This window comes from Drosophila obscura, unplaced genomic scaffold, assembly GCF_018151105.1.
Source record: "Drosophila obscura isolate BZ-5 IFL unplaced genomic scaffold, ASM1815110v1 contig_84, whole genome shotgun sequence".
NCBI lineage: Eukaryota > Metazoa > Arthropoda > Insecta > Diptera > Drosophilidae > Drosophila > Drosophila obscura.
The window spans coordinates 1,229,014-1,247,625 of record NW_024542877.1 but is presented as its reverse complement, the minus strand read 5'-3'; the positions used below and the strand labels follow the sequence as shown (position 1 = coordinate 1,247,625).

Below are 18,612 nucleotides of genomic sequence, written 5' to 3'. Positions count from 1 at the left end.
GCGCTGAGAGTGGGAAACCAGTGGGCAAAAGTTGCCGCCAACATCTGTGGCTGGTACTAGGATAGGTACTACGTTATTTGGAGCGATAATTGGAGAGCAGGAGAGCAAGAGATAGCAAGGTACGTTTGAGTCGAGGCTACGTTGTATGTATGTATGTATTGCATGTACGTAAAGTTCAATCATCAGTGGGGATCGCAATTGTAAATCCTCCCAGTCTGAGTCTGAGTATGAGTCTGGATGTACCTGGATCTGAATCTGAGTGTATTATTATTGGAGAAATATTGAAAACCGTTTGTAGGAGACCGTTTAGTTAAGCTTCAGTTGGTATTTAATTGTATTCTTTGTTGGACTTTGCCTTTGTGCGATGCTGCTCGTAAATTCTTAAGAGATGGTGCACGAGTTGCGCTTGGCGCCTATGCTCCGCTCCTGGATGCGCTGCAGGTGCTGCAGCTGTGCCGGCGTCGGGGCATGCGAGCCATGCCCACCACCGGCAGCTGCGGCCGCCGCCGCTGCCGCCGATGTGGAGGCCGATCCAGAGCCAGAGCCCCCAGCGGCACCGCCCTGATGGTGGCCATGGTGGCCATGATGGCCGTGGTGGTGCAGCGGTGTGCCCGGCCCATTGTTGCCGATCTGCTGGGGCAGCGACTGGCGGCGACGGCGCAGAGCCGGACTGAGGTTGTAGGTGATCTTGGCCTGGGTCAGCAGCTCCTTGAATACCTGTGGGTTGCAAGCGGTAGATCGTTGGATCGATGGGCAGTCTACGATAAGGATAAGGATAGGGATTAAAACTCACCTGCGTGACGTTGTCGTTGCTGGCGGCCGAGGCCTCGACGAACCCGTTCTCCCAATCGACAGTCACCACCGACTCTGTGGTGGCGTACTCCACCTGGAAAAAACACAGAAGATTGCATTGCATTTAGTTTAAGACTGACTCAGAGCAGCTTTCGGGCTCACTTCACTTGAGTATAAGCTGCGAAAAACAAAAACAAGAATTTTCCTTTACTTTGCAGGAATGGGCGCAGACACCTAGTGGATGAGGATGAGCTCTTATGTTTCATCCAAAGGTATCAAAGAGGAGAAAAAAAATACTAGATTGTCTGGGAAATGCCAAGCAAAACTTTGACAGAATGCAACTCTGTGTCGGTCTGAGTGCAGCTAACCTCGTTGCCTTCGATTTTAGTTTTTTCCTTCTGTTTTTCTTGTTTTATTTTCACTGCACAGTAGGGCCTTGTCTAGCTGTCAGAATTCTAATATATTCCGAATCAGACTTTGGCAAAATCGACAAGAATAAAACTCGAAATATGGACGGAAATAAGAAGAGAAACTGGAGCCGTCTTGTGCAGGCCGGCGAGGAGGATAATTCAGATGCTTCGGTGAACTTTGGCCGCGTCCTAGAACCTCCGTTCGAGCTGGGCAACAGACGCTCGCGCGGGCTGAGCGCCCAGCTGGCTGGACCCTATCCAGCCGGTGGCCCAGCCTGGCCCTTGGCCCTTGTGCCACCGCCGCAGCAGCCACCACTCGTGTCGCTAAACGAAGGACCAGCCGTGGCACAGAGTCGCGACGACACTTGCCTCGAAGCCCAGGCGCAGGTCATCAAGTTGCTGGCCGTGCAGGAGAGCACCCGGTCGATGGTGCGTAACATCTACAAGCTGCTGCCCACCGCGGACCACCGGCTTGCATTCCACAATGAGGTGATCAACCAGCAGATTCTCATGGAGCGCCACCACCAGTCGAAGCTCAAACAGCGACTGCTCTCGGTGACTCGAGCGATGGCTGGCGGCTCACACGTCTCTGCCGGCCCGGCCTGTGAAGGACACCATCACATGTGCCGCCACTCGGGTGCTCGGGCGGGCATGGGAAAAAATGGCGGCAATGCGCACCATCCAATGTGCCGCCACTATAAGCCGTCTGCGCGGCAGGATGACGATAGTGCAGTGGAAGCTCACTTGGCAACGATGTCGGTGGGGGGCACGGGCACTGCTTCGGTGGCTGTTGAACCCACTACTGAGGCAGTGACAAGCCAGGGGCGCAGCGACGAGCAGAAACCCGTAAATTCAGACTGAAGAAAATTACCAAAGAAACACACACGTACTCAAGTTTAGGGAACGATTTCGCTCATCCACACACACACACACACACACAAGAGAGGCAGAAAACACAGCAAACCGCAGAAGAACAACTTAAAGAAGAGAATGAAGACGAATGAAGTAATCAAAACAAGGAATGAGAGCGAAATCTTTCCCTACGAAAATATTTAAGGATTTCGATGCCAAATCCCAGCACTACCACACCTACACCTACACCTAACACATCGATAAGTATGTAAATATGTCGGGAAATAATATTTCAATTTCTGCATGTAAAACGCTATGCCCAACATCCGTGTACTTATAGGAACCTGCAGGAACGACTCTGCGCCGAACACACTCTCAATGCACCCCCCTCAGTGGGAACGTGGAGCATAATAATAAGAAGAAGAAGAACTGCGATTCCCCCCAACCCAACACGCAAAATCGCAGACAATGAACCCGGAACTTTATTATTTCTTATCGGCATCGAAATCCTTAAAGACGTCTAAATTGGGGCGATAAAAAAGTAGAAAAAACGGAAACAGGAGGGAGGGAGAAACACAAAACACACACAAGAAACAAGCAACAAGAAATTCGCCAACTTTGTGAGGCGAGGATTGCGAAAGGACTTTCAAAGAGAACCACCGCGTGGCGGCCCAATTCTTCCGAATGAACAGACTCTGCAAACGATGGCAGAATCGAAGGGCGAAGGTGCTTACGGCCGGCCCCAAAGAAGGTTCCCTAACAGGAGACCCTAACAGAAACACACAAAAACACACGCACACACACACACACACAAGTACAGCCGAACAGACAAAAAACTAAAGAAATAAAAAAACAAACAAGAAAAAAAACCCCTAAAGCCGCCAACAAAAAGTATATTTCACTTCGTTGAGAAACAACCAACAACAACAAAAAGCTGAGAAGAAAGAAAACGAAGAGAGAAAAGGGAATAAGAAGTAAGATAAGAAAAAAGTATGAGAAGATGTTAGTGCGGTGGGCCGGTGGACTGGTGGACTGGTGGGGGGCGCGGGCTGGGGCGCGACAGTCTGGCGTTTGCTGAAATTTGCATTTTTATTATATCAGAAGTCGCTTAAAGTCAATACACCACACCGCACCGCCAACGGACGGACAGACGGAGGACAAAACCATTAGAGGACCGTGAAAGCAAGCAGTGGATATATATACATATATGTATGTAGGTGTACAACTGAAAGCAGTCGTTACAGCCCGCAATCACAGAAGAAAGAAAGCAGCGAACAGTGGAGCAAGCAGTAGAGTTCAGAGTGCAGAGGATCAAGCAGAGCGGAAGGCTTTAGCAAGTAGTAGAAAACAAAAGAAACAGCAGGCATGCAAGTCCCACGGAGCTTATCAATATACATATATTTGAAAGAGGGTTCAAATGGAAAGGAAACCCGCCATAGTTGAAGCTTACGGGAATACTTATGCAGGGAGGTGTCTGACTTTGCATTGATCAATGATCATCGTTGGGCATTGATAAATTCATTGGTTATTTCCATTACAGTCTTAAGATTACAGTGTTCCGTTCGATTAATTCAATTGCAGCTGTCAGGGTAAGTGCAAAGCATTTCGCAAACATTAAATAAATAGTATATAATATATGTACATATGTACACAGGCAATCCTCTTTGGATGGAAAATGCAAACTGTTTCGCTAAATTGCAGCACCTTCTGCAAGGGCAAAGGAGCACCAAATAAGTGACAAATAAAATACCAGCAACAACACCTACAAAAGGGAAAAGAAAAAAAAACGAAAACGAAGCAAAGCAAAGCGAAGGGCAAGGCACGAGAAAGATAAATAAAAGCAAATTAAAATGTATAAAGCCCCAAATGGAGTTGACCAAAGGAAAGTCAACAAAATAAGCACAAAATGAAAACGGATTAAAATGATAAAAAGGATGCCAAGGGAAAGTCACCCAGTTTAAGCATTCTTATTGATGGTTCGAATATACATAATTCAATGTAATATTCGAGAAAAAAAAGAAGCGCATCAATTTTGAAGCTCTCACACTGGATATGATCGTGGGAATTAACATGGAATTTCTGAGGAGTCTCTTAAGAATTGTTAGAGTCTAGGGATTCCAATAGATATATGTACATATGTACATAGGTTCGAGTATGAGCATAGGTTATAGCTCGTATCGCGTGCGCGTCGAGCCCTTTTACCTTCGTATTCATAAATAGAAATTGAAATGGAAATTATTGCCTTTGATATGTGTTTTTTTTCGGTGGTGCAACTAACATTTGCTTAAATTAGACACCGAACTTTTCAAATTTCGCTTGACAATCGAGACCCGAATGAATTTCCCCATCTACATTTCCACTTGACTTTCCCACTTGCCATTTTCCGCTACCCATTTCACTTTCAAGTTTGACAATCAATGTGGAAGGAAATTCCCTGGCAGTTTTACCCCAACTTATCCCTATTCTCCCACACACACACACACTTATTTGTGGATGGGTGTGTGTGTGTGTTTATTTTTTCTTAGTTTTTTCGTGCCCGAATTTATTTGGTCGTGGGCCCCGGGGCTAGGCCTGAGTCGCCTTCATATTTGGGCGAGAGCTTATGCAGAACAGAACCGTAATGTCCGTTGTGGACTGAGACTCAGACTCAGACTCCGCCACAGTCCACAGCCGATGATCGTTTAAGATATGCAAAGTATGCAAAGAGTCGTGTGCGCAGTTTCAGTTATTATTATTATTATAACATTTTGGGTTATTTTACCCGAGATTATTTCATTGCTGATTGCGTTTAGCTCTGCTTATGCGAGTATATGTACATACATATATTTATATAGCTGATATATGAATCTGACTTATATTTAGCACAGTAGCAAGCGGCTCTCCTCGAACTCTTATCTGCGAGTTTTTTTTTTCCGTTCAAGTATTAAATTTCAGCGACTGGAACCGCATCGATTTGGTTCATCTGTACGTAAGCGCGGTCTGGATAAACCCAATGCAAAGCTGCCACAGATTTCCCAAATTAGTCGCCTGGTAATTGCAGCTTTAAAGAGAGCTAATTTCGACACTCAAAGCTCCAAGTCTTTGGTTCTAAATTCCCCTGAATGGCGACTATTGCATTCCAGACTGTTTCGCATTCCTTGTCTTTCATTCACCTGTTTCGAGTTTTTTCTTTGGTTTTTTTTTCGTCTATCAAATTCCTGCCCTGCCCTGCCGCCCGCTGACTGTGAGAAAATTTACGATGCAGCTGACAGCAAAAGCTTGGAATGAGAAGTGTGGGAGGGGGGCACGAAGTGAGCTGAGCAAGAACCACAGCTGCAGCGATGTTGCCCGCTTGGAGATGGCACTGCCACATAGTTCTTGCCACACGAAGCCACAGAATTTTGAAGCTACGAAGCTAAGTATTGGCAGTACATTTCCCTACATTTTCTACTCGAATATTTCAGAGCAAGTAAGTAAGTAAGTAATTATGTTTTTTTAGTTTTTATATTTATTCTAACTTATAGAGAATATAAATTATATTTGGAGAGAGATTTCATGTGGGCAACGAAATGCATCCTTGCATCTCCCATTGCCTGCTGTTAATTTCTTAAAAGCAAAGAGATGTAATGTAAGGGATACTTAAAGAACACAATCACTAAATTACTTAAAGATTTATTTCAACGGGATGATAATTCAAAATAATAATTAATTGAATCATTATTGTGTAGCACAAAAACTCCTTCGTGTACCTAATCATCGGATTCTGACAGGTATGAGGAGTACAAATTAAGGCGTTCAACAGTCAAAATCTCTTCTCCGTTTGCAGTCGAAGAGTCAACAATGTCAACAGTGGCCGAAGTGCTTGGGGCAGGAGCTGAATTATCCACATTTGACGGAAATTCTTCATCGATGTACCCAAGATTTATAGACGGCTCTTGCTGGATTTCGTACTTTCCAGTAACGGCGTTAAAAGTCAAAAACTCAACCGGGGAGTCCAGGCTTTCTTCAGGACTCATGGCCGAAGTGCTTGTTTCCGGAATTGAAGTATTCATATCAATATCCATGTCCCACTCTGCATCTTGGTTATTAAACTCCGGGTACATGCATTTTAGAGTCGCAGACGCAGACGCAAACGGAGTCGGTTCAATATTGCCGACGGCCTTTGCTATATCCTCACTCGCCCTGACCTTCGACAAATGTTCCTTGGTCATATCTAGAACAAAACGAATCTACACGTAGTCGCTGTCGCTGTCGCTCACACGGCGACATTCCTTACCGTATCCCTGCATCTGCAGCTTCTCCACAACTCCAGGCTCACAGTCCGCGAAGCCCTCCGACAAGAGCATATTTTCAATGCCCTTTGTATCTTTGGCCACATCCAATTTTGTTCAGGGGAAGATCAGAATCTGCGTATTTTGAAAGGGACATTTTCGCTGAATTTTTTCTTAAATTTTCACAATGACTTTTAATTATTTGTGGGCTTTGACATTTGAACACTCAGGTATGCCCAGAAATGTGGCTATCGATATACCAAATCATGGCAATCTGGGTAACGGTCACACCTGGTCACACTTAGCGATAGACCGAAGATACAGTTGATTCCGCTACCTCATAAATATTATTTTAGAGTTTGAGCAGAGAACAAAGGAAAGCTAACGCTGAATAAATGAATATATTCAATTTGGTGGTACAGTTGTGTCAGTAGCTGCACAGTTTTCGTGCTCAAGCCCGAACACGAGAACGAGCTGCCGTGCCCGTCTCCAGTTCATCTTCCGTGCGTAGTTCCGCTTTGTCGCGTGGGATACTGCACACTTTTCAGCCATGGCGTTTCACTAATTATGCAAAAAACCCCCCCCACCACCACCAAAGAACGTGGCTAAAGGGTTGGAAAGACGGGGGAAGCCCAGCTACCCAGCCACATTTGATGACATTCCATTTCGTGTGACTTTCGCGCATAGTTTGCACATTATTCGAAGGTTTGTCTCTTCGGCACGCTGCCACTTTGACACTTTGCCACTTTTAACCCTAACCCTCTCTGGCCACCTAACCCTCTCTGACCCCCTAACCCTCTCTGACCCCCTAACCCTCTCTCTAGCCCACTCGGAATTTTGAGTGTTGCATTTTTGGATCCTTCCCACTGGCTTGACTACTTTTCTGTGCATTTTCCTAGATTTAATTTAAGCCACGAATTAGCCCAAGAATTTACAGCGAAAGTGCTCTGCGGAGGATATCGCCGCTGGGCGGCAATAATGATTGAAGTCACAGCACAGTGAGCGATCGATGTAGAGGAAAGCTTTCTAGGTTTTTGAATTACCTTTCGCCTGAATTTTCGGTTCAGTCTAAATTTTAATTCGCATCCTCAGACATCGAATATATTCCAAAAAAATACACCCAAAAATCTCTGGTAGCTGCCTGTAATTCCCTCATCGAGCATCTCTCTTTGGGTCTTCCAAAAAGGCTTCGCTGCATAATAATTTGTGTTCTCCTTCCATCCTTCTATCTATGGGAGCTTCCACTGTATGTATATTGAATATACAAATTATTTTGAGCTTCGCTAAAATTCTGACAAATTGTTTAACTGACTTTCGCCCCACCCCGCACCGCACCACCCAGCCACAAAACACACGATCCCCTTCCATTCGCTTCGCTTGGAGTTTCGGGTTGGGGCTTGGACTGAAAACTTTTGATTAAACTGTTTTGGTCCTGCCCTCGTCACTCCATGACCCCACCCAGCCCCAGCCCCAGCCCCAGCCCCTGCGGCGGTTACGCTTGACAAACTTTACATAATTGCTGAAACGCCTCGTGTACCGCACCCCTATCCACTGTGGCACATCGATGGCGTGCGGCACTTGGGGAGTGCCCATGTGGCATGTGGCATGAATCGGTTATGGTACATACAAACAAACAAGCACCTCCAAAGACAGCAATCACAGCGGTCAGGCGTCTCCTTTGCGGGTCGCAGCCACTTTTGTGGACAGCAATTAAAATTTATGCAAATTAGCGTTGACCTTTGCCACGAACCGCGAAACACCAGACACCGGAATTAAAGCACCCACCCAATACTCACTTCACGCTCTGTCTCGCCGTCGGCCAGCAAATCAATTTTGTTGCCCACAACCACAATGGGCACCGCTGTGGTTGCCTTCGTCTCATGGATCTGGTCGCGTATGGCGCGCACCTCCTCGAAAGTGGTGCTGTCGGTGACGTCGTACACCAGGATGAAGGCGTCCGCCGAGGATATCGAGAGAGCGCGCATCGCCGGGAACTGCAAAGAGACACACACAGAGACACAGAGAAAAGAGGAAAGAGAAAAGAGAGAGAAGAGAGTCAAAGTTAGTCGAGTGTTGGGTAACGTATGCAAATTGTGAGTACAGCTGCGGACACATCATCAAGAGCGGGCCAAAGCCATCAACAACAATTGTTTCCTCAATGATAATTTGCATATTTTATATTGTCGCACACACACACACAATCAAATAACCCCCCTCTCAAATGCTCAAACACATATGCGACACACCATACACATATATGTACATATATAAATATATGTACATACGTACGTATGTATATTTGAATAATCACGGATAATCATGTAAATTTTCGTTTTCTATGCCCGTTAAACATTTTCACACTTTTCAGTGAGCAATTTTCCGCCTGGAAAATGGTGCTACGTACTGAAATATGGGATAGCGAATGGAAGTGGGAGTGGTGCTGGTGAAGCTGGCAAAGTATAACGAAATGGGGGGAACAAAAATTGAATTTATTTTGTTTCTGCGAGAGTTCTTTGCATAATTTTCTAATATTCTACTCTTAAATACTTACAAAATACGAGCTATATTCGCAAGAATAATTGAAATACTGAATTTAAATCATTGATTATCGTTTTCGTATATTATCTGTCATCGTAGTGAAGATTCTATATACATTGTCTATATAACAGCAGAACAACATCAGCGGCAGAACAGCAGAGAAGCAGACAAGCAGTAGAAGCAGTTCAGGCAGAACAAAATTAACTGCAACAACAGAAAGAGAGTAGCAGCAGAGAAAACGAGGAATAGCGGACGGACAGTCGTAAAAGGAGAATCGAATCGCAGCATTACGTATAATGTTCTATAAACTTTAAGCATCACCATTTTGATGATGGCTTTAGAATCCAATAAAGCTGGGAAATTGCTTTTGCCTTGGGACTCATTACAAGCAGTTCGTTTCCATTGAAATGACCAGAACTGTACATACAAACATACATACGTACGTGCAGTGAAGCCGAGCCAGACTGCAAGCAGTGCGATTGATTCATTGCCAGTGGAAAGCAGTAGAAAATGATCTCTCTCTCGCTGCCTTCTCCTTCGATTGCATTTGGAGTCGTTCAGGCGACACGCGCGTCTAATTCGTGATTCGTATTCGTAATTCGTGATTTGTGTTGTTCCTATTGGCAATTACGTGCCGTGCATATGCTCAACCATTGCCACAGACGTGCTGTGCATAAGCACTTCTGCCTGCGGGGATCTGCTTTCGCTTTGTGGCCCCCCAAATTCGTAATTAATATTTGCAGAAAAGTGGCCTATGAATGCAAACGGTTGCAAACGGTTTGTCAAGGAATACACCCGTGGATGTGTTGTGTTGTGCCCTTTTGTTTAATTAAAAGTCCTTGATGGCCGAACAAGGCCCCATACATACATACATACATATCTGACCCTGAACTGCCGGCAACTCTGCTCGGCAACTCGACGTCGTCCCCCATGTCATTAGATGTTCACATTTGTGGCAGCCCAACCCAGAGACCCAAAACCAGAAAACAGAACAACACGGACACAGACACAGGCACAAACACAAACACAAACGGACACGGACACGGATGTATGTATGCAATTTGTGAATTGTGTGCTTAAATCTTTCAACAGGAACAACACAGCCAGTCCAGGCGAATATATGGTTCAGCCGGGAGCAGCCGCACGCCGATTCCATTCAAAAAATGGCAAACGAAATGAATCATGGCCAAATAGAAACGAATTAGAGCCACAAACGAACACAGACAGAGTGAGAGAGAGAGAGGGAGAGAGGTACAGTGGGATTCACTGCTTTGGGAACTCCGTTCTACGGGCAGGGTTCCCATGCCATTCTCTCGTTTGTCTGACAGCGGAGAGGAACCGCAACCGCAGCATTTTGGCCAGAGCATACACACCGCACTCCTTCCGAGCTACCTAACATACCTAACTAATGGCTTTCAAAATCATGCGCCCGCCGAGCTGCTTTCAAATTGAATACGCATCCACACCCACCACCCACCACCCACCAACCACACGCATCATACAGCCCTCCCCCCACCCCACCCCACTCAGCAAACTCAGGGAGTGAGCAGGAGAGGAGGAGTCGTTCCCTCTATGGAGCGTGTTAATAAAAAGGTAGTCCACTGGCCAGCTGAAAATTGAAAATCCCAATAAAAAACCCCCACAAACAGAAAAGTGAAGAGCACAAAAAGCACAAAATACAGCGAGTGCTGGTGGCCACAAATGCGAGGAAAAAAGCCACCGCTGAAGGAGAGAGCCCTTTCCTCGCGAATACAATGGCCAGGCAAGTGTCCTGCAGCTCAGATAGCGCGGAGAGGGAGTGGAGTGAGTGAGGGTGAGTCCAGCCTTTTACCTGTGCTCGAACCCCAAACCGAACCCGAAGAGGAACCTCAATTGTGTTGTGTCTACAAATGGATACCGATTGGATGTCGCCATAAAACAATGAATTGAAATGTTTTAAAACGAAGCTGAAAGGATTGGGCGAACGCATTTGGAACGCCGTTGAAACGTTAAACGATAATCGATTGTGCCCGTGCCCCTTTTGCCGCTTTGCCGCTTTGGCCCTTTGCCTGCCATTGAATTGCAGACATTTGTGGCACTTTTTTTGGATTTGAAAACATTTCGAATACAATCAAAAGCTTTTCAAGCAATGAATGGATTCTACTTCTTCATTATATTCTTTTAAGTGCTTTTCCGTTTCGAGCTGTTCCAAAAATTTCGGATCTTTTTCCATTTATTTCGAGGCAGAAAGGATCTGGAAAGGTACTCGTACGCCACCGCCGAAACTCAGCTGGAAAGTGTTTTACTTTGGCCAAGTAAAGTACGAGTACGAGTGTATGCCATCAGCATTGTGGCGAACCGCAGCTTAAAGCAACATCCAACACATTTCCATTAGGCATGGGACGAGACTTGCCTTGCCTTGCCCTGACTTTCACTTCCTGCCAGCCTTCGCCGGGCTCTTCCTTCCTTGAAGACAAGCAGCACCAATGTTTTCATTGCATCAGAACGAGTTGGGTATGTTTTTGCATGGGCTCGATGGCTGTTTGACTGCCGGAAGAACAGAACAGAGCAGAACATAAGGAACTTGTGCCATCATTGTTATGATGGCATACTTGTACTATTGTATATAACACGCTCCACATGGGATTGCCCGGGATCATCAAGGGTGTTGGTGTTTTTTTTTATTTTTCGGGTGAAGTATTTGTGCATTCGAGGGCCAAGCTCCGGCTTCGGTTCCGACAACTTTTCCCATCCTCTGACTGTGGTTTCCGCTTGTTTCACATGCGACAACCGAAGCACAACACCGCAATGATGCCATGCTGTTCCTGTCGTTGTCAGCTCGCTCTCTCCCCGCCTCTTTCTGTCTATCCCTTCCATTCCGTTCTATGCCGCCCAGGCATCCAACCAGACATACTCCGACTCCCAATCCTGTCAAAGGCTTTGCTGTGCATATGCTGGCTCTTGATTTCTCAATGGACTCCAAATGGTTGCCACTTGTCTGGGCCGGGCTGATTGTGTGACTTTTGTTTCGCATTCTTCGATTGCGCTTTTCAAACGAGTAGGAGTAGGGACTGCTGGCACCTGGCGCTCCTGGCGCTCCTGGCTGCCATGGAATGCAGGCCAGGACACTGCCAGTTCCAATTCAAAGCAAATTCGAATGCCATTGGCAGCCGTTGACATTCATTGGGAACAGCAGGAGATGCACAACCGACTAAAAGGGATTGCTGTGGGGCAAATCGAATCGAGCAGCGAGTGTCTGAGTCGTACATTTCCATGCAATAATGAAGTAAGCTGCTGCAGACACCGTCCACTATGCCACACATCTCAAGCTCATGTGAAGAAACTTTAGTTGTGGCCATGGCCATGGCCATGTGCAGCATTCAATCAGAGGCAGAAATGAATCCTTTTCCCCGTCCTGAAGTTTATTTATTTGTGTTGTTATGCATATGCTCGTATCTGTTTCGCTTCTGCTGCCAGACTGTTTCCTTTGATTGCATTTCGGACTTGTTTAGCATATGGAAATGGATGCCACACCTTGCCAATTAGATCAGCATGGCAGCGGGGCAAAGAACTCCAAGGAGAAGGCGAAGGCGAAGGCGAAGCAGAGACAAGCAAGCACTTAGTTGATTTGCCTTTAAGCTAAAACTAAAACTTAATTTTGGAAAAACTTTAACTTTGTTTAAAGTTTTGCTAACTTCATTCACACGCAGACAATTGTTGCACCTCGTGCGTGCATATGTGTGCCTCTCCTTCTCCCCCTCTCTCATTCCCTCTCGGTCTTGTACTATATCTATTTCTCTATCAGCCTTTCTTTGTCTCTTCCGCCCTCGCTCTGTCTGACCAGAATTTGTTGAAATTTGTTTTTTGAGGCAAGCCACCGACAGCTGAAGAGCAGCAGCAGCCCTAACCCCAAACAAAAGCTAACTTGCCAGTGCCCTGGAAACTTTATTGCTTTCCCCCTTCGACTGCCAACACTCCACGCCGCTTGGAATATTTCCCGGCAGATCTTACACTATGTTTTTATGTCTCCCAATGTACCCCCAAATGCACCATACACACGCCATAAATAACTTATGAATCATTCGATAATGGTTTGGTCCTTAGAGTTTGGAGCATCTTTCCAGTGCCAGCTGCCAGGCGCATATTGCGTGGAAACCCTTTCCATGCTGCCATTATGTGTACAATGGCCAACTGTGTTTCTGCTCTAGCATCCATTAGATACTCGGACGCATGTGTGTGTGTGTGGCTGCAGTTAAGCTTCCTTCCTCATAGAAACGGAAACATGCAGCACGCGCCGCACTCCTGGCAGCCACTAGGCAGCCACTAGGCATCCACGGAGTGCGTTGCGAGGCCACAGCATCAGCAGCAGCAGCAGCAGCAGCATTTGCGTTATTGATTTGCAAAAAGCAAAATGCAAAAAGGTGTACAATCCAATAATGTGTCGAGCGGCGACACACAGAAAAAGCGACGAAATATGATTGGCCATGAGATGTTTATGGCCACTGCTGACTGGGTCGGCTGGTTGCATGCGTTGCACTTAGAGTGAAATGCCATTAAAGGGCATGCCACGTGTCGACTATGAGCACACACACACAACCGACTGCACGACAGACACGCTGTCAGGTGTCGGCGTGGCTGAGTGCAGAATATATTTAAAAATATATTTGCAAATTGGAATTTTTAAGCAAATACCATTTGCGGTGGGTAAACAATGAATTTTACGCCCTGCTCCATTCGTAATTTCTGCGCAACAAATATTTATAGAGACTCCCGAGGGGCCAGTGGCCCCCACACAGCCCGGCGTGTGTGTGTTTGTGTGTTCGTTTTGTGTGTGTTTGTGTGTTCGTTTTGTGTGTGTGTGTGTGGCCTGCGGTCTGTTATCTTTGGGCACACGCAGGCTCATATCACTCATACGCACGGTGGTACGTAGCTGGCAACAAGAGAGCAAGAAAGAGGAGGGAGGGAGAGGTGGTGAGAGGCGGAGAGAGTGCTTAGCCGTCCGTCGGCGTGTCAACTATTTGGCCAGGCTGTGGTTCCGTTGCAGCCTCTGGCCGCGCAGACTGTGTGCGGCAGTTTATGGAGCTGCCTCCCCCCTCCCGCCAGCCATGAACGAGTACGCGTGGTACAGTGCGTTTCATTAGCACAAATACAACCATTCGCTGGTTGCATATCTCAAATGGATACCAGAAACTCAGCGAAAAGTGCGCTTACCCAGCGCTTTATATATCGAAACAATTTTTAATTGGTTTCATTTTCGTACTGGCACAAAATATTTAAATCATTGGCAGCACTAAATTTCTTCAGAAGCGGATTGAAGTTGCCCAAAATCATATTCGTATTCGTATGCTGGCTATATGGCTTCGAAACGCACTGTACAGTCTACATTAGATGATTTAGATGTTTTTGAGTGTTTGTTTGCCTTTGCCCCAATGCCGCATATGGCTGTTTATTGGCTGAAAATGATTGCGCATACGCACCGTGCGCCACTGGGACTTGGATAAATAGCTGGAAGCAGCGGACAACGGGCAGCGGACTGCCGCGGACTGCTTGGCCAAGATTGAAAAAACTGCAGATGCAACTGCAGTCCACGCGTTTTGGGAGTATTGTGACACCAGCGTTGACCTAGTCCCTGCTGCAGCACTCTCCACTTCTGGCTACTCGCTCCACGTTCCACGTTCCTCTCGTGGCTGCTTTCGCTCTCCGCGGGCTCGTTAAATTTATGAGCAATCCGTGAAAGTGTTCAAATTTATACCCCATTTGTTGCTGGTAGTTTGGAAAGCACCCAAGGAGGCGAGCACCCTGACGGGTAGTTTAGGGCTGGGGCTGGCCATTGTCAAGTGCCTGTTTTGGTCTGTCCATGTGGCAGCTCATTTGAGGGGCTGATTGGGTGTGGGATTTGGCTTTGGCTTTGCCCTATAAGGATTCCTGCCCAGCGATGCAATGCCGTGCAAATCCATTTCATTAGTGGCAGCCTTTCCAATTTCAGCTCCCATTTGGCAGCGCATCTTGCAGCCTTTCTTTGCGTCCCGTGCCTCATACTCGAGCTCGCTAACGCATGTGTTCGATGTGCCCATGCCCATGTCCTGATGATTCCATTGTACAGCACATAAATCGGACGGAGAGCCGCGCCAAGGACACGCCTGTATGGGGGGGGGGGGGGGCGACTGGGCCCGGCCCGGGTCACAGTTCACTTGGCTTTGGCTCCCAACTTGACTGCACTCGCTGCCTGACTGACTCCATTTGCACCCAACCATGTAGCCATATAGCCATGTAGCCATATAGCCATGTAGCCATATACTATATACACGGGCCCCTCCATTCATATTGCTCAACATCTGTTGCCGTTCGTTCTTCATTCTTTTCATTCACTCGCATTTTTTGCTGTTGTATTTTTCCCTCTTTTCATGAACAACCATTTCGATTCGCGCCTGACGGAAGTGGCAGCGAAATTGAATCGCAGGCTGTAATTTCCGCTGCACAAAGGGCACGCAGCTGGGTGGATGACGAAGCTTCAAAGGCAACTACTGCTGCTGCTGCCACTGCCACTGCTCCAGGACCAGCACTGGTACCAGCACCAGGAGCAGCACCTGGATAAACTCTTTGAAATATTGAACACGAACTAAATGCTGCTGGCGCCCTGTTGCAACCCATTAGAGGAGGTTATTTAAAAATTAAAAGCACCGGACAAGCTCGAGGAGCAACCCAGCCAGCCAGCCAGCCAACCAGCAGCAGCAGCAGGATAAACCTTCTACCAATTTTTGATTCACTTAATGAACTGCTGCAGGGATAGAGACAGAGAGAGAGAGAGAGAGAGAGAGGCAGAGCAGAGCACCTGCTTGTCGTGCACTTACCTCATAGGAGCCGGCCGTGTCGAGGATGTCCAGGGTGAGGCTAACGCCGGCAATGGAGAAGTTGCCCTGGTGCATCTCCTCGATGGTCCGCTTGTACTTTGGGCTGAATGAGTTGTATAGAAACTGTGTAATTATCGACGTTTTGCCCACCTTGGCGGAGCCCATGACGACGATCTTGTGGCGTGCATTGGCCGGTCCGATGGCATCGTCCACCGCATTGGTTCTGCCCACTCTGCATGTGTATATTGTGTATGGGTGTATGGCAATGGGTGATTGCAATGGGTATGGTTTGTGTGGTGTGTGGTGTGTTTTGGTGGGGAGGAGGAGGCAGAACAAAACGTGACTTGAGTGAGTTAAATTCGATGCAATTCAATTAATTCTTATGCTAGTGAACGCCTTTTGGTGCTAAAATTGATTCATGATTTAATATCAAACCCCACTCCACGCCTCTGCTATCCTTGCCTTGCTTTGCCCTGCCCCTGCCTTACCCTGCCCCCCCCCCCCCACCCCCCCGCCCCCGCCTTACCCTTCTCTGACGTTCTGTGTTTATTCCTTTGCCCGTGGGGCGAACTTTATCCCCTGGGCGGCTCATTAAATCTGTGCGCTACATTTAAAATTAATCATTACGGCAACATTGGAAAGCGACAGCGACAGCTACAACGACAGCTACAACCACAGTGAAGGCAAAAAAAAAAAAAGCAAACAAAGGGCCACAGCAGGAGGAGTAGGATGATCCCCCTTATATGTGTGTGTGTAGAGGAAGGTGCCTTTATGTATCGCTCTGTTGCAACTGCCGCTTCGTGTTTCGCGTGCAAATAGGGAATTAATTGGGAATTAATTGGGAATCGTGGGAATTACATTGCCAGCCGCTTAAAGAGTTTTCCCGCTTTAAAGTTTCGATCAAATCTTAACGAGAAACTGTACAAAAAACCATTTAAGTGCATATATATATCTGATATAGAAAATGTCAAATTTAATATATCAAATCGCAATGTACAGAGAGGCAGCAGGATCATATTTGATTTTAATAAGCGCTATTCTCAAGTCAATGGAGCGGCGGCATGGGGGCTGTCTGTCCAGTTGTCCAGGCGCCTTGGGACCATAACTGAGATTCTATAAATACGAGCATTTCCCTCCTCAGCGCCCTAACTTTGGTGTGGGGGGGGGAGGCACAATATTTTAATCAAAGGCCCGACTGAGTGAAGCGAAGAAACAAAAGCAGGAAAAAACATGAAATTCTTGTCCTGACAGGCGAAACAAAAGGAAAAGTATGCAAACTAAAAGGAAAAAGAAGGAGGGGCGAGGCGAGGCAAGCAGAGGCAACAATGTCCGGCCAGGAAATCAGGCTGGGGGACGACTGTCTTGTCCGCGACTGTTTCCCTTTTGCGCTTTACCCAAGTCCCCTGGCCCGTGTCCCTTTTCGCATTTCGCATTTCCCCCATTTTCATGTAATTTTTTTTTTTTTTTGGGTGTCTTCCATGTCGTTCTTTGAACTTGCAATGAAGAAATAAAAATGTGTTTGCCCCAAAGTGAAACGCAAGGATTCTTAACATGTTCGCACGGACTCCCACCTCCAGCTGGGGGTTTTGTCTGGGCTGCCCGCTCAACGCGTCTTGTACTCTTGTACACCTGGACCAAAAACTCGACCACTGTCTCAGCCATTGTCCTACTTCGAGGACCGCCTGCTGGACATTTTTCCGATAAGACTGGATGGAGTTTTCGCCCCCGTTGGAAACTCGTTTGAAATTATTGCGGGCAGAGATTGAAGTTCGTCTCCGTCGCCCAAGAAATTGCGACACTTTGACTGCCTCGCTGTCAGATTTACTGTATGGCAGCTCTGGTGGTCCCCCCACCACCAACCGGAGTGTTCACAGCTGCAGCTGCAGCCTCCGCAAATGTAAACTTGATGTAAACTTTTCCGAGTCTTTCGAATCTTTCACTGGAGCCCCTTAAAAGTATTTTTGTTTGCTTTGGTCAGCTGCATGGCTGAAAAACGACATTATTTATTGCACAACATTTTAATGAATTTTGTTGAACTTTGAAATGAAATCAATTGAGTTCTGCTACTGCTACTGCTACTGCTACTGTTTCTTAATGAACACGAAAACTTCCTAATGGGTTGCTCTTACTTTTAGTCTATTTTTGTGGAATCATTGAATGCCTTTTTAGAGGCAATCAAATCGCCAGAGAACTTTTCAGCTGCAAAAATGGTTTTGATTTGTTTTAATTTGATTTTTTGTGTTCGATATTTTGCTGTGCATGAAATCTGGCGGCTCATGGGGTTGTGCTCATGGGATTCTGTGCTTCCTACCTACCCCAAATGAATGAAAGGTAAAATTTAGCTTTTGTTTCTCTTAGGGAGTGGAAAATATTAGGCAGGGGATAGTTTGCCCGCTCTAACTTTCAAATATCTAAATTTAAATATGAAAATAAAAATCGAATGGTACACAGGTGACACCACTTATGCCATTTGGAAGTTTGCAAGTTTCCTGAGCGCTAGTGTTTTGGGGCAGTTGGGCACTGAAAAGCCAGCCGCAAGAGCCAGGCTACGTTTATGGATTTTAAATGCATGCTCGTCCACGTATGGGCATAAATATGCATGTACGGTGGACATGGTACATACATACTTGGAGATGCCTGCAGATTTATTTAGCCATAACTTACTTGTCACGCTTCGGCTTATCCTCGTTGTTGTCATCCTTCATGAAGGACGGCTGCAGGCTGAAGCGTCGACGCAAGTGACGGCCACGCATCCTGCTTGCTGTATCTGTCGCCTGGTCGCTGGTCGCTGTGGCTGTGCCTGTCGCTCTGACTGTCGCTGTGTCTGTCTCTGTTGCTCTGCTGCTGGTTCCCCAGGCAGGCCGTAAATCAACGACTCAACGACGACGACGTCGACGTCTCTTTCACACTCTCGCTGTTTGGTGTCCCTTTATGCTGGCT

General features: G+C 46.7%; 2 protein-coding genes across 3 annotated transcripts; both read right to left on the bottom strand.

The window, feature by feature from the left end:
• Positions 1-250: 250 nt before the first annotated feature.
• LOC111068997 (ras-related protein Rap-2b) lies at positions 251-18,427 on the bottom strand. Of its 2 annotated transcripts, XM_041595825.1 has the most exons (5): positions 18,337-18,427; positions 15,673-15,904; positions 8,101-8,298; positions 794-886; positions 251-717 (listed from the first exon to the last, which is right to left on the bottom strand). In XM_041595825.1, the coding sequence occupies exons 1-5, from the start codon at positions 18,423-18,425 to the stop codon at positions 382-384; spliced, it is 948 nt and encodes a 315-aa protein (XP_041451759.1). In that variant the 5' UTR covers positions 18,426-18,427; the 3' UTR covers positions 251-381. The 2 variants fall into 2 exon arrangements, with proteins under 2 accessions (XP_041451759.1, XP_041451760.1); XM_041595826.1 differs by lacking the exons at positions 15,673-15,904; positions 18,337-18,427 and adding an exon at positions 8,856-8,910.
• LOC111069018 lies at positions 5,699-6,534 on the bottom strand. Its single transcript, XM_022358897.2, has 2 exons — positions 6,310-6,534; positions 5,699-6,246 (listed from the first exon to the last, which is right to left on the bottom strand). Exons 1-2 carry the CDS (start codon positions 6,377-6,379, stop codon positions 5,783-5,785), a joined length of 534 nt encoding a protein of 177 aa, XP_022214589.2. The 5' UTR covers positions 6,380-6,534; the 3' UTR covers positions 5,699-5,782.
• Positions 18,428-18,612: the final 185 nt, after the last annotated feature.

What these genes read in the sequence shown, in the direction of transcription:
- LOC111069018 (XM_022358897.2), bottom strand. Translation starts at nt 6,379, where the DNA reads ATGCTCTTGTCGGAGGGCTTCGCGGACTGTGAGCCTGGAGTTGTGGAG. An exon ending in GCTGCAGATGCAGGGATACG is followed by an intron (nt 6,247 to 6,309) that starts GTAAGGAATGTC and finishes GTTTTGTTCTAG; the next exon opens with ATATGACCAAGGAACATTTG.
- LOC111068997 (XM_041595825.1), bottom strand. Translation starts at nt 18,425, where the DNA reads ATGCGTGGCCGTCACTTGCGTCGACGCTTCAGCCTGCAGCCGTCCTTC. An exon ending in ACGGCGAGACAGAGCGTGAA is followed by an intron (nt 887 to 8,100) that starts GTGAGTATTGGG and finishes TGTTTTTTCCAG; the next exon opens with GTGGAGTACGCCACCACAGA. An exon ending in GCAACGACAACGTCACGCAG is followed by an intron (nt 718 to 793) that starts GTGAGTTTTAAT and finishes TGCAACCCACAG; the next exon opens with GTATTCAAGGAGCTGCTGAC.